Source organism: Colius striatus, chromosome 5 (genome assembly GCF_028858725.1).
Source record: "Colius striatus isolate bColStr4 chromosome 5, bColStr4.1.hap1, whole genome shotgun sequence".
NCBI lineage: Eukaryota > Metazoa > Chordata > Aves > Coliiformes > Coliidae > Colius > Colius striatus.
Genome location: NC_084763.1, coordinates 43,883,387 through 43,899,010, shown reverse-complemented (window position 1 = coordinate 43,899,010; position 15,624 = coordinate 43,883,387). Strand labels below are relative to the sequence as shown.

At 40.3% G+C, this 15,624-nt stretch overlaps 1 protein-coding gene across 4 annotated transcripts in view; it reads left to right on the top strand.

Annotated features, from left to right (window-relative positions):
- The window catches only part of DIP2C (disco interacting protein 2 homolog C), a 322,942-nt gene extending 307,318 nt beyond the window's left edge, over positions 1–15,624 (top strand). For all 4 annotated transcript variants that reach the window (XM_061996483.1, XM_061996482.1, XM_061996481.1 and 1 more), the window contains 5 exons: positions 3,411–3,468; positions 3,909–3,983; positions 4,979–5,153; positions 6,959–7,082; positions 12,248–15,624. In XM_061996483.1, coding sequence (XP_061852467.1) covers positions 3,411–3,468; positions 3,909–3,983; positions 4,979–5,153; positions 6,959–7,082; positions 12,248–12,500 — 685 coding nt within the window. In that variant the 3' untranslated portion in view covers positions 12,501–15,624. The remainder of the gene's footprint in view (positions 1–3,410; positions 3,469–3,908; positions 3,984–4,978; positions 5,154–6,958; positions 7,083–12,247) is intronic.

The following is a 15,624-nucleotide window of genomic DNA, read 5'->3' as shown; positions in this document are numbered from 1 at the left end:
GATTTTCTTTGCCAGCATCACCTGGGTAATTCTGCCATTTTTTACCTCGCCTGCCAGAGACAGTGAGGCTGCTCACTCAAGAGGGAAACCAAAAAAGTTCTCAATCGTGTCTGCAGTCTGGGTTTGTCACTGGCAAAATGGAAATCTCTTGGGGAGGAGTTGGGACAGCTGAATTATTTTATGCTGAGGCACAGTAAAACTAATTTTAAAAATGATTGCCTAATGTCCATAATTTATTCAGGAGACTAGTCCCAGTGGAGTTAATAAGCCTGTTACATGCTTGAGATTAAATATGCACATAGGAGTTGGTAGCATCAGAATCTAATGTTTTACTTCTATTTTTTTCTTGAAATCTCTTTGTGGCAAAATGTCTTTCATTATTTCAGAGTTGGTAGAGGTTTAACAGTCTATTCCCAAAGGGACTGTGTGCTTAGCAGAAACTTTTCACAGAGTCCTGAATTTTTGAGCGCTAACAGGACCCTTGCAGAAATCCTCCAGGAAATGCCAATTCTATGTCTAGTGCCGTGCCGTGCTCACTCTGCAGGGATGTAAGGTGGAAAGCACAGAGTGGGAGAGGTGTAACAGAATTGGAAACTGAGAAATTGCACCTTCTGGATTGTCATGTGCTAAGAAATCAGGCAAGGTTAAAATAAATAGGTGGAGAAGAGAACTAGAAGAATATGCTAGTGATAATAAGAACAAACTGGGAAGCAGAGATGCTGAAAACAAAGAGGAAAGGGATGGGCAGATTTGTGAATGTTGACTCATTTCTAGTAATCACTCCATTGACTGTTGAATGTGTAGCTTTATTATATGTGATTTCCGCTAGGCCTGAAATTCAGCAACAGTTCTCTTCTTATGAACAGGAAGGGAGCAAAGGCCAGCAGTATCTCTGGGCAGCTGAACAGCTCTGGCATGCACTCTTCCTGCCCCGGGAGTTTTTTGCTACTGTTACCTAAATCAAATTAATCTTAAACCAATCTGAAATTCCAATCAAGTATTTCCTCACTTTTGTTATACCATCATCCTTAACAGTGCTTATGGCTGTGGTTTTAAAATGGTCTCTTTCTAAAGATTTTGTCTACTTGACAAATGTTGGTAAATAATAAATAAGATAACTGTCTGTGGTTGAGATGATGACTAATTCTTCTGTGAACAGCTACCTGTCTGCAAATACATATCTAAAGATAGGAGATGTCAGTTGTTTGGAAGAACTGGGTTAAAGGCATTTGGTGTTTCTACAGTAATACGATTTTACAGAACAATGATACCTGTAAAAAGACAGAAATATAGGCATTATTAACAGCTTGGTTTTGCAATATTCAATTTTGTTTCCATATGCACAGTTATTTTTAAAGCTGGTGCTACAAATTCCTAAATATCTATGTCTTGACTTGCCATTTGAACATCAGTGCAAGTGTGGCTTATGTAGACATACACTTCATAGGGTAGAGTTAGTGTAGCTTTGCATACCTACCTTGTACAGAAGCTGCTGTGGCTTGGGTTTTTGCTGCCTTGCATCTGTGTCCCTGGTTGAACAGATGGATGCTGTAGCTTCACTGCTTTTGCTGTGAATCCAGTGGTGGCCTTATGGCTCTTCAGCTGGTGGGAACCTCAACAGAAAATGTAGAAAACATGAACACAGCAGAGCCTTAAGGGAGCAATACAGCATAAAGCAATGACAGTATAACATTAAAGGTAGCACACACAAGTGGTAATTAGTGCTTCAGGCTCTGTCTGGAAGTTTTGTGGCTGTTGGACAAAGGTTGGAAGGTGATTCCTGTTATGTATCTATCTGGCAGGTGAGCAGCTCAGGCTGCAGCTACCTAACCATGCCTGCTCCAGGCATTGCCTCTTGTAAGGCAGTTTGCATCCTTTTCCTCTCCAAATGACTTGGAAGAGCAGGCTGAAATTGCTCAGTATTTGGTCTGGATCTCTTTTTGTTAGTACAAGGAACTGTTCACACTGATGTGCAGTGTCTCAGGGCTCAGCCCTGCCCTGTCCATCAAGGTTGAGAGACTTCCCAGAACTGCACATAAAACACTATTCACTATTCTTGCCTTGACCTCGTTAGTCCCAGCTTTTATAGAAGACTTTTGGAGCAAAGAAATTGTGAAAAAATAAAATAAAAAATCTTTTTTGGTCTCCTTTACCTTTAGGGGCTGAACTTGCCAAAGCTTTGTTCTTCTCCAAAGGCATGTCTAGCTGAGGTCTCTCTGTGTCTCATCCCTCCTTTCCCAAACTGAGCCCCACAGTACTCTAGCTGTAAAAAAGACCTGAAAAGAGTCTGGAAAAGATCTATTGTGGCTGCTCCTAGTAGACTGCAGTTTCATGATCAATTTAATGGGATCCAGTTCCCCACCCATCTGCTCCTAGCTATGTCTTCCTTTCTTCTGATGTTCCATCTCTACTTTCTATAGGGCTGGGCTTTAAGCATCTCGTGTTGGGGTTTTTTTGTTGTTTCTAATCGCAGAGCTGAGGGGAGGAAAGGAGTAAGAACAGCTGGTCTGACAGAAGCCCAGATTTAGCTTAGTTAAGTGGATTGTGAAAAATGTTTGGGAGTGGGAAGCTTAAGTTCATGGGCTGTTAGAACTTTTACATTTATCTCACTTAGGATCCAGGAAAATTTTCTTCATCTACTGACTGAGATCATCAGCTATTTTAGGACTTTAAAGTATCTTTCACTCTAACCTGCTAAATACTTTTCTGAGGTTAAATGAGGAATTTCCTTCCAGACCGTTTTACACCACTGAAGGAGAGCTGCCATTTCTGTTCCTTTAGTGGGAATACGTCATGTGAGAAAGGAAGAGGGAATCAGAAAGCCACACTCAAAGGTCTAACCTTAGCATTAATAACATATTTCATTATTTTTTTATATATCTAAATGTTTATCAACCACTCTTCAGTGAAAATAATTAAAAGATTGCAAATGCAGATTTGAAGCTGAGGCCAGGTTATGAGTTGTTTTGATATGACTGATTTTAACTGTTAGCTATTCTTGGAATGTGGTTGCTCACTCAGCTCACATGCTGTGTCTCTGCCCTGGCATTTATCATGCTCTTGTGGGAAATCAATATTTTAGATCCCTCTTGTTGTGAATTAATTTGTGCGTGGAATTCCATTTCTAAAAGGCTATCGAAAACAAATAAAAGGCACCAACTACTTTTGAGGGATTTAATATTTAAGAAAACCTTCACACACTTCTTTTTTTTTGTTATTTTCCCAGCCATGAGTCTTGACTAAGATTAAATATTGGGCCTGATTATGTTCTACAGGATGTAAGCTTCAACTCTTCCAAAACTAACATTGCTCTCTGTGCCCATTAACTGTTCCTTTTAGAAATGAATGTTAATGAAAGGAAATCAACACAACCGTGTAGTATATGTATTATTGTTACATGTATTTTACAGAGTTCGTTTAGTGGAAAGAGGATCTCCACATAGTTTACCTCTCATGGAGTCAGGAAAAGTAAGTACTGAAAGTTAAGATATCCATGACATGAAGTCATTGGCTGGGCCTTGTTCTGGAGAGATTGAACAGTGCCTCTGGGTTTTGGTTTTTTTCAGGCCCAAATTACATATGGCTAATGTTTTGGGGATTTTTTCTGTTACATACTCTCAGAGAGATTTGGGCCATTTGGTAGGATTTTGGTGTTGTCGGTGAACGTTTGATTTCTGAGGCGATGTTAATGACAGCGCAGATACACAAAGTGAAGAAGGCTTTCTCAGCATTTCCCAGATATCTCAGAATTCATTACATCTGTGGACTATTTTAGTTTTTTATAAGTCTACTTTAAATTTTAAGGATTTCTTCTAGTTTTTAGTGAAGGTTTCTGGGGGGACAAAGAGTCAGCATGTGACTATTAGTTGATATCTGCTTTCTTACTGCTCCGTGTTTGCTTTCGATAGATCCTCCCAGGAGTACGTATCATTATTGCTAATCCAGAAACAAAGGGACCCTTAGGAGATTCTCATCTTGGTGAGGTGAGTCGTGAAATTTGCGCCTTTGTGTGCTCTGAACTAAGTTGCAGAGATAAAGCTGTTGTCGTGTCTGCCAGTGGCTTCCTGCAATGCATCCTGTCAAATTCCTGGTTAAGAAACTGTGATTTCTACAGATTTGTGAATTATGCAGTATATAAAGTGTGCAGCATGGTAGCTGTATCATTACGAATATTGATAGTAACATACTTGGTAAATACTAATGATAGCTCAAGTTTGCTAAAAATTTGAAAAATATCTGCTTTTTCTAACACCATTTTCTACTTGGTGCTTCACTAGTTCTCATGGAAATTTACGTGAAAAAATAAGTTTATTGATTAGTCTAATTTCAGTTAGATGGTTTTCTAGTGCTATTCTCTTTATAATCATTGTGCTTCAACACACTGAAGTGCTCTCATTAGCGGAGTTGAGCAAGGCTATATGTTGTTCCAATTTATTTTATGTTTGTAGAGAGGAAAAAAGTTATTTTCAATGAGCAATTAAAAATCTAATTAACAAAATGAAGAATTTGCTTAGTCATAATTAAAACTGCAATATGATTGTGAGATTCCTCTGGAAGATTGCATTACTATGAAATAGTAAAAATTTCCATGATGCCTTGAGTTAGAAGAAATGAATCCGTCTCCATGGGTGAAGGTCTGTGGCCTCGCCCTTGAAAGTAAAGTGTCTGAGCCCATCAGGGAGACTGTGCGGGCTTTGGGGTAACTGGAAGCTGGGGGATTGCAAGGCAGGCATCCCCCCAGCCACAAGCCCAGCCTCCCTCTCCTCCAGGCACAGCTCAGACCTGCATACTGACTTCAGCGAGGTCACACAGGGGTCAATGTGCCTATAATGAGGTCAGTTACGGGTTCAGAAACAGTGTTAAGAGGCTTTATGGTGTTATCTAGATATGACTAAAATAGTTGCATCAAGAATTTTCAATAATGCCTCATTCTGGAAAGCTACTTTAATTAATACCAGTATAATTGCTTTTAACTTAGATATGGGTTCACAGCACTCACAATGCCAGTGGGTATTTTACCATCTACGGAGATGAATCTTTGCAGTCAGATCATTTTAATTCAAGACTCAGCTTTGGAGACACACAGACTATTTGGGCTCGAACTGGCTATCTGGGATTCCTGAGAAGAACAGAACTCACAGATGCAAATGGAGGTAAGACATATCTCATCATCTAGGCCTGTGCACATAATGTGAATTATTTTGAGGCTGGCTCATGTCTCTTGGCCTGTGCTACCCAGTGTGTTCCATCTGTGAAACCTGTGGAACAGCAAAAAAGCCTTAGTGAAAATAATCAGAAAATAAGACAGAAGGCAAAATTTCCCTGCTGAAACGGTTGCTTTTGCTCTGCTGGACCTCAGGTGCTAGAAATCCCCTCCACCAGTGACTTTTTGGCCTTGTTATTGTGCCACATGGTTCAGCATGAAAAATACGACATGCAGCCTAAAAGCCATCATTTATTCTCATGGTTATATCTGCAGGAATGGACTCATGCAGAGAGAAATGGGAGTCTGAGCCCTGTCCCTCTTGTGACAGCCACCCTCTTTGACAATTCCTCTGTTAGAAACTTTTCTGCAGTAACCGTCCCTTTCTCAAATCTCCTTGTCTTTATGCCTGTGGGGATGGTTACTGAAGTGTAATACAGGCGGTAACCTGCAGGAGAAACTGAGGTGTTGGTGTTTCTGTTGGGAATATACAGGATTTTGTTACTTGTTTCTATGACATTCCTTATCTCATGTACATGTGTAGGCAAACCAGTATGGCCAGGCAGGCAAAGCCCCTGCTTGGGAAAACAAGAAAACTGTTACTTTCCTGCGATTTTTGAAGAGTACAGTGCCACAAGTGGCAGCTGGCTGAGGTAGCAGCCGAGGCTGTGGGCAAAGTATGGTTTCTAACAACAATGTGAGCACCTGTGAGGGCCCCAGTGTCCGTGCAGGAGCCAGTATTCAGCCAAAGAGTCAATTCATCCAATCTGAAAGCATTTTAGTAATCACTGTGGGTTACAACTGCAGCCCTGTCCTTATGTTAGCATCTGAAGAGATTTACTTTTGGTTGCACAGGCTTTTTTCTTTCCATAATGACAGAGCAGCCTTGAGAAACTGCAGGATTCTTTGAGACTATTGCAATTTAAGGATCCAAGTGGCTTAAACCTTTTCCTGGCATAGATTGGCTAAGTCTTCATTCTCCTCCCACTTTCAGCTCCCAGGGCAGAAAGTTCTCTGCCCTTTATTATTGGTAGAGGTTATATTGCCTTCACATCTCTGCCATGAAGCTATCTAAATAAATTTTAAAAGAGCCAGCTATCTGCTTTTAAGTCTATTAGGGAATATTATTTCTTTATGAATAACATGCAGTCATTTATTATCAGCCTCATATATTTTTTTAAAGTGTCATTTCAGCCTCATTTATTTCTCTAGTTAGTAAAAGTTTGTACTATAAGAGTATTACGGTCCAAAGCTTCCCATTTGTCTGAATGAGCAATTTGCTGTCTGGCATTTAGTATCTATTTCTATTTTATTGGCTAAACACCTTTAGCATACACTTTAAGCATCAGCACTGACCATCAGAAAGCTACTGGAAGATCGTCCATACTGTTCGGATTAAATCCATCCAAAACAAGGAGCCTGTTGTCGAATTAGGGCACCTTAAAAACAAATGAGTCTGTTCTGCATCCACCTGGGAGAAAAACAGGAATTTCTGCCACTGTCTTTGGCTAAAGACTTCCACCTTACTCTTCTTCAAATGGGAATGGTGTTTCTGCCTTGCTTTCTTCTGCTTTCAGCTCTGCATTGCACTTCAGTGACGGAACATTCTCATTAGCTGAGAAATCTGGGGTTTCAGAAATTCGAGGCTAGTTTATAAACGTCATGCTCATTTTACTTATATCTTAATGTGAACAATTTTCTATTTCAATGTACTGGAGACTACAATCATGAATATTTTTTTCTCCTTGCAACCAGAACGCCATGATGCACTTTATGTCGTGGGTGCATTAGATGAAGCCATGGAGTTACGAGGGATGAGATACCATCCGATCGATATCGAAACCTCTGTAATTAGAGCACACAAGAGCATCACAGAATGGTAAGGATTATATAACACTGGGGTCCTTATATAAAGCTAAAATATCTGTGATGTCTGGGCTTTTTCTCGGATGTTGCAATTGATCCAGGAAATGGGCTGTCTCAGGATAGTCACAGAATTTATAACCCACCCTTATATACGTCCTTAGGATGAAACTTTCCATGAATGGATTTAATCGGCAAGGACTGTTCTCTGCTAAGATCATTCAATATGTTTCTTTTTTAACATGATTTCAAGTACAAGTGAAGAATTAAACTTCTAATTTGAGAAAGGCAAGCACTTCTCAGCTAGGTCAGTAGCTGTTTCTTGAAGTTTGAGGTTTATATTCTGGCCAGGAAAAGCAAACTTGTATGAGTTAAAGTTATTATGAGTTCAAGTTATTAGAAGGAGGAAGCAGGCAAACATTTCCAATAAATGAGCACACTAATAAACTTTATTGGTGAACACACTCCCTTTTGAATTGTTTATTAATAAATCAAGCAGCGAACAGATCAAGGTCACAATGGAAATTGGAGTAAATCAATGAGTTATAATGATGTCTTAATCAGTGCATCACGTCATCAGATGCACACAGCAGGTAATCGTTTCTCGAGGCCAACATGAAAACAAATTGCTTTTCATTATTCTTGCATTAGAAGACTGAATCAGGTAGTTGTTTTGATACAACCTCAGTTCAACTCTTCTCCTTTCAACCAAAATTAACCTGTCGCAGCAGCCATGGCAATTTAGCGAGTATAAGATGTGACTCTCCATTTTTCTTTTCAGTCCTGGCTGCAAAGGTGTGGCCTGGAGCAGGAAACTTAATAATGAGGCACAGCCACCAGATTGTTTCCTTTAGACAAAGCACCTTGCTTTTTTCCTGAAATACCTCTTAAAAGTAAGGCAATTAATTGCTTGGGTGAATGTAACCAAAGTTTTGCTTTATTGCCTCCTCCCTCAAGCATCATTCCCCTTGGTATGTTCTTCTGCTAACGAGCCATCACATGAGGTGGCAAATTCTGTGTCCTGATATAGGCCAGCGTGAACACGTTAAGGATGCTGTGAAATTCGCCTTGAAAATGTGTCAGAACGGTATCAGCAGCGGATAGAAAGTTTTCACATCAGGCTATTTAGGGAGCTCTGTTGTAGGATGACCACAGATTCATAAATCAAGGTGTTCATGGGGAGCAAATGAAAGAGCCATAGCAGACTGACATCATGGGTTTCAGTGGCCAAAAATGCTTAAATTACGTTCCTTTATTTCAAGACCACTTTGAGGATCCTTTTTCTTTCATTATCATGGAAATCCTGGGTAGGGTAGTGGCAACTAAAGAAGGATTGGGGTCAGCTGGGAGGATTGAAGAAAAAGGCCACTGAATTTCTTTAAAAAGCTGTAAGTAAATGTAAATAATGTAAATAATTCTCAGTGCCTTAAGTCTTCTCAGTACTTGGGTGAGTATGTCTGAGGCACGAGTGAGGATTCAGAACACACACTGTACTGTTAACCACGCTTTGCCCAAAGGCCAAGTCTTTTTTCCTCAGAGACTGCTGATGAACTAAATGTTTCTCTCATGTGGTCCCTGCAGAAAATGGGCACACAGTAGTTCAAGAGTGACAACATCTGGTTTGTTCACAGTCCCCAACGTCTTCCTAACTTCTTCCTGACTGTCCTTGACTTTTCTCATTTAATTTCTCTTTCAGCTCCACATAGAGATCTTTCTCTTGCCTTTGTGAAACACTCCTTAACAAAATAACCAGTTAAATCTTTCTTTTTATGTATACTTTGCATATGACTTTCTTTGGATGGGGGTATGAGCCACCGTTCTTGTTGGAGGCCTTTGTTGTTTGTGACCCATTGAGGATTTAACTGCATCGATACTTTTTGGTAACAAAAGGAACTGGGTATGTCTGGTCAATAGATTGTAAAAAAAAGCTTCAGCTCCCAAGAAACACATGCTCATTTTGTAACTTTTAGCATTGTTGGAGAAAGCAACAACTTGTTGACTAAAGTAGGATCTTGCTATGCAGCTTCTGTCATTCAGGATCAGATCAAAAAGGGCATTGAAAAGAGTTATTGTGTCTTAAGAAATTCTAGCACAAAATCAACCACCTCTGACGTTGGACCTCCTGGGTCTCAACGCGTAACAAGCAAAAGAATGGCATGGTGGTTTTTTATTGTGATGTAGGACTACACCAGGCATTTCTTACAGTGTTTTTATTAGTGCAAAATATCTTGAGAAATAATGCATGTATGTGTTTTGATTAAAGCACATTGTTGAATCATTTAAACTACAGACGATCGAAAGAGGAACAGAACATAGCTTCCTGGAGCTTGCTAGGAAGTGGTTTTCTCTCAGCATAATGACAAATAGGTAAAGCTACACAAGGTATTTGCAAAAGAAAACCATTATGGGCCTCTTTCTGTGAAGGTGTTTCAACAACTTCCTTGCTTTTCCTGAAGGATTTGGTGGGATGAAAGCAGCAGGAGGGGCCGTTCCCAGCTCAGTGCACTGGCCGTGCTGCACCTATTGCGTGTGATTCCATCATTTCCTGAGAAAGTACAGCCTTCCTTTTTGTGGGTTTTGGGATTGTGGTATTTTTTAATTATTCGTCAGGGTTAGAAAGTTAATACCTTCCTAAGTAATATATGCTGGCCAATATGTCTTCATCTCAACTAAGAACATAAAGGGAAATATTTCCTTTTACTTAAACTGGTCACCAGTGAGTTAGAATCATGGCATCTGAAATGAGTTTTAAATTAAATGGAAACTGTCTTCAGAGAGGCACTGGCTCTAGGAATTAATAGAAGCTTCATGAAGGTTTTAGGAATCTGTCTTTGGAGCTAAGAAAAACTAACTTCTCCTAAGCTGTTTTTGGGACCTGCTCCTGAATCTTGCCAACGACTGGTTTCCCGTGTAACAAGCTAATGGTGGGTTTAAGGCATGGTTTCAACTGTTAACTTTTATTTTAATAAAGCTTCCCCAAGTTTTTTTGTTAAAATATATGCTATTAATTTAAATGCTTGTACAGCAATCCATGAAAATTCTAGGACCTCTCTGGATATGATCACCTGTGCAGACTGATAATTCACTTTGTTAATATTTACCATCAATCAAAACTTAATAGAATGTCTCTGAAAACATAAGTGCAAATTAAAATTCATTTCATAGCAGTAGTAAATCAAAAGGAGCCCACACAGCCTTGCTTTGGCTGGCCAGTGGTTTTCCAGATCAATAAACACCTAAGAATTCAATCAAATAGTCTTTTGTCAGGATCTGAAAATGATTTTTTTTTAAAATAGCAAGTACTTTTCTCCAAAAATCCATTCTGTTAGGCATCAACATAGAGCACATTTTCATAGCTAACTTTGGGGCAAAGTAAGATAAGCTTCCAAAGTACGGGGATTTTCAGAATTGCCTTAGAAGACTAAAACAGTGCACTTATGTCTCCATCAAGTATTGACTTAGGATAAGTAGCTCTTTTGGAAGCTGACATACATACAATATATTCTAACTTTCAGATGCTTAGAGAATCACAGAATCGTTTGGTTGGAAAAGGCCTTTAAGATCACTGAGTCCATTTGTTAACCTGATCCTACCATATCCACCATTAAACCACGTCCCTCGGCACTTCAGCTAAACGCCTCTTAAATACCTCCAGGAATGCTGACTACTTCTACTTCCCTGGTCAGCCTGTGCCAATGTCTAACAACCTTCTCAGTGAAAAAGTTCCTCCTAATCTCCAGTCTATACCATTGAGGCCATTTCCTCTCGTCCTACCACTTCTAACCTGGGAGAAGAGACCAGCTCCCACCTCACTACAACCTCCTTTCAGGTAGTTGTAGAGAGTGAACATGTCTCCTCTCAGCCTCCTCTGCTCCAGACTAAACACCCCCAGCTCCGTCAGCTGCTCCTCATCAGACTTGTGCTCTAGACCCTCTTCTTTGGACACACTCCAGCACCTCAATGTCCCTCTTATGCTTGAGACAGTTCTGGGAAATTATGTTCTGATTCTTTTAGTGTATGAATTACACGTGTATATAATTGTTTGTGCTGTAGAATAAGTTAGAGGAAGAAACAGCCATCATCTGTGTCTTAAAACACCTGCAAGGAAGAATGAAATTGCTCTTTGTGGACCCTCAGTCCTGCTGACCTCCTGTGGGACTTCAGACCTTTGTAGACATTTGAGACGTGGGGAGGAGGATGGAGGGAAGCATACACGAGACTGTCCTACCCTCGCAGCCTCCACACTTGGAAGGACAAATGTATTATCCATAGCCAGAAAAGATACCCTGTAGCAGAAACCAGATTTACCTGCTTTGACACAAGGGTTTAACCAAAATCCTGAGATCTTACAAAATTCTTTCAGTAAAGAGGAAATACTGGTGATAATGGCTATGGCTATCTCACCTCTTAATAAGGAACGTAAAAACTCCTGTCCCCTTACACTCAACAGAAATAAATGACAGACGAAATAAAGCAGCTGGAGACACTTCTTATTTCTTTATAAACCAGTTGGTCCAGAAAAATGGCAGCTCTTCTATGCTGAGCCCTGACCTTCTTGGACAGCAGGCAGCCCAGTCCAGAAGCATGTAGCTACCCTGGCCTGGCGGCCTGGGAGAGAGGAAGCTCCTCCTGGCCTGCTGGGTCTCTGGGCAGCACTGGGCTGTGTGAACCTCTCCAGGGCTCCACACCCTTTGGCTTGGCAGAGATTACTCAAAAGGTCTTTTGGTTCGGACTATGTTCCTGCCCTTCCCTTTGGGGCCTCTTCTAACCTCCTTGCTCTTCTGTTCTGCCCTTTAAAACACCCCAGAGAAGATACCTCCCCCCACACATCGCTCCTGGGTGCCTTCATGAGCACAGCAGAGCTGTGACACTTCTCTGGCTTCAGAGGGAACCACGTGTGGTCTGGCAACCTCCTTACACGATGGGCAAGGACTAGACTGGAGTTCCTGTGAGGTTTAGTTCAACACTTAGGTATTGCAGCAGTATTAAAGGGCGAGTTCACGGGGCTGCTCTGCCCCTGCCTGCAGACGCGGGCTCTCTCGCTGTTTACGCTTTGTGCTGAGCTTACAGAGAAGCCCTAGGATTTGAAACAAAGGGTGACCAAGGTGAGCGAAAAGGGTAGAAAATCAAACTGGTAAAAAAACTCCACCACTAATATTTCTCTTGTTTGTTTCATTCCAGTGCGGTGTTTACTTGGACAAATTTATTGGTCGTTGTAGTTGAGCTGGATGGATCGGAGCAAGAAGCTTTGGACCTGGTTCCTTTGGTCACCAACGTGGTTCTGGAGGAACACTATCTGATTGTAGGGGTGGTGGTGGTTGTGGACATTGGTGTAATTCCTATCAACTCCCGTGGAGAGAAACAACGTATGCACCTACGAGATGGATTTTTGGCAGACCAGCTAGATCCCATCTATGTGGCCTACAACATGTAGTCTTGTACCTTAAAGCTTCCATGGACTTTACTATAGATGTATAAAATTTTTTTGGTGTCCACTAAAAAAGTGTGCAGATAAGATGCTGACACTGATCAGAATGGAACTGTTTCTATTACGACTTTTCAAAGCAGTCATGATTGGCAGGAAATAAAATGTGAAATGTTTTCTTTTACCACTAAATTTTAGAAGAGGAGGACTATGGGGTGAAGGCCCTTCAGTGTGTTGGAAAAGCCCATTTTAAACTTTCTCTTTTTTTTTGCTTATTGGACATTACTGCTTTTTGAGTAAATGTGGCTTTGTATTTTACATTAAGTAGGCTGAAGTAGATTTTTCTTTTTCCTTCTGCCCTCCAAATGGATTCTTTTAAAACAATTTGCATACTAATACGAATAATTGTGTTCTTCATTTATTTTACTGTGTCATAAGAAGCTGATGAATACAGATCCGTTACTAACTTAAGCCATTTTAGATCCCACGTCTTAGGAAACTATGTAGTGGTACGAGGAGAATACCCAAAGTAGCACCTTTCAATTAGAAATCTTGCAGCTTTCTGTCGGAGATGCTGAAAGCCCAGAGGCCAAAGAGCCTTTGCTGTTAGCGTTAGAATGGAAGAAATTTATAAATAAGGTGTATTTCGGCAATGAACTTGCAAATATCTTTGTACTAAACTAAAAAGATGAGATAAGTTAACTACTTCTTCTGTAATTATGTACAAAACGTTTAATTTATTTTGATCTCTTTAGAAGTATAAAAGAGAAAAAAACATTCAAGAATATGAGAAGTCTTGAAATGTTTGCTAATATAAAAACAAAGTGTTGTATTATCTTGAGTGGATAGTATCACATCAAATATATATATATGAAATATAAATTCACTAATGACAAAAGATTTTAAAGTTTAAAATGCAGTACTTGTCACTTGCATGGTGTCTCCCACTGTAGATAATCAAATGTTACTCACAAATTTTTTGAGAAAAAGAAAAAAAGCAATCCTGGATTGCTAAGTATCCCTGTCGAAAAGGAATCCTCTAGATACCAGCAAGTGGAATTATTGCTGTCTTTAAGGCAGTGAATGAATTTAAGACTAAAAATGCACTACAATAATTTTCTTTTCTTTGCCGTGGAGGCAACAATAAATATTCGTGCTGGCATGTGCATACACTTGTTAGACTTAGAAAAGGCAGGTTGAGGAATAGCACTGTTGTCTAGCTGCAGAACTTTGTTGCACAATTTTTTTTCATTGTTTTAGTTGGTGTTTTTATTGCTACAAGGCAAACTTTGGGGGTTATTTGCACAGAGTTATCAATTTGCCTCTCAGCTAGGACACGTAGCTCGGTGGCCAACACATCCAGTTTACATTTACAGGAAACGATTGTTTAGGTGGTCTTTAATTTATTCCTGACCAGTGAGGAGCTGACAGTCACTGCAGCCGGTTGGGCCCGGACCGTGCATCTGCTAAGTAGTCCCCAAAGGCATCAGAACAGCAGAGGAACCCATCTGCCTGTTAAAGAGCCGAGGAGTCCCGCGGCCTCCGAGCTGAGGCCGTCACGGGAGACGAGTAGGGAAACGTGCATCACAGCTGCCTTCATTTTACTACCTTTGGATAAAAGAGAGGTTTGATTCCCCAGTTCTGTTGTCTTCCCTGCAGCCCGTGCCCCTTTTCTTAAACCCTTCCCCTGCCTTCATGTGGTTGTAACTGAATTGACCAGTTTGTGATCGAGAGTGGGATTTACCAGCTGCAGTCCAAGAATGCTTTTCTTATTGTCCCGAATGACGTTCATGTGCTGGCTCTCATTACCGGATATGCATGACTAAGATTGTTGCAGGGCAAATGTAATCATGTTTATATCACGTCTAAGGGAGTCTCGACGCTGGGTATTTCAAGTCTGTTTAAGAAGTAGGGACGTTTTAGTCTGCATGTACAGTACAGAGCATCTCGCCACGTCAGACGCGTTTTCTTTCAGTCCGTCTTTCCCGCCCTCACTGTCCTGTGAATAGCCCCATTCATGGTCCGCAGACCAATCCTCTAGTTTGTCAAACTCATTTTCTGCTCCCTGAAAAGAATAAAAGTCTGTTCTTAACGGCAAGTCGTTGTAAGGTTTCAGACGAGATGTTGACTGGTTACAAACATAATTGCGGTGTGTGAACTAACTTGTGAAGTCCTGCTATCGCTGATCTCAGTACTGCAAAACGAGTCTCGCTGGCGTTCACAGCATCACTTTAACCTTCACGAAGTCAACTTTGCATTTGTAGAGAATAAAAGAACTGCAATGCAGTCGTGAAACGCAGTTAATAACAGCTCTCTTCTGCAACCTGTCATCCGTGGTTGTTAAATCCTGAGTTAAGAGAAATGATAAAACTGAGTTTCTGGTTTTGTTGTGCAAGCAAAAGGAAGGAAACATTTAAGCACCATCAGACTGAGCAATAAAGAAGGATTGTTCTGTATTAGAAACTGTACTGTAGATAAACCATTCATGAGAATGTATAAAATGTTTGTCTTGTGACCTTGTGCTTTTGGAGTCAGACAAAACCATGTAATCAACTCGATGCACATGCACAAAAAAAAAAAGAGGGTACACAATGAACATTTAAACACAAAACTAATCAAACAGGAGCAGATTCCTCATGGTGCTTGTTTATTATATATATATTTAATCCTGCTTGACACTTTACCCAAGGGAAGACTGTCCCTTTTATCAGTTGAATGTTAGCAGCGTTATTTCATAGAGTGTGGTGACTGGTTAGAGAAATTCATGTAACTCAGCCAATCACAGTTTCAAACAAAAATTTTTATGTGCAAAGGACAGCAACCTTCTTGTATGTTAAACCACCAGTACGCTTTGTACATCTGTGATAACGCCTGTTTTATATTCAAATGAACAAATAAAAGCTTTTATTTTTGTTGCTCTGAAAATATCGGTTTCTTAATTAAGTCATCAGAAAATGGAGCTGCTTCCCAGGGCTGCGGACGCACGGAGGGGGAACGTGGAGAGCTATACTGTAATTTTATTTTGTTTACCTCTCTTGTTGCATAATTTATTAGTACAAATCATTCTACTTTTAACAATGTTTAAATACCGGTGTGGGCATTTCTTGCTGAAAGACTTTCATATGGCAACAAA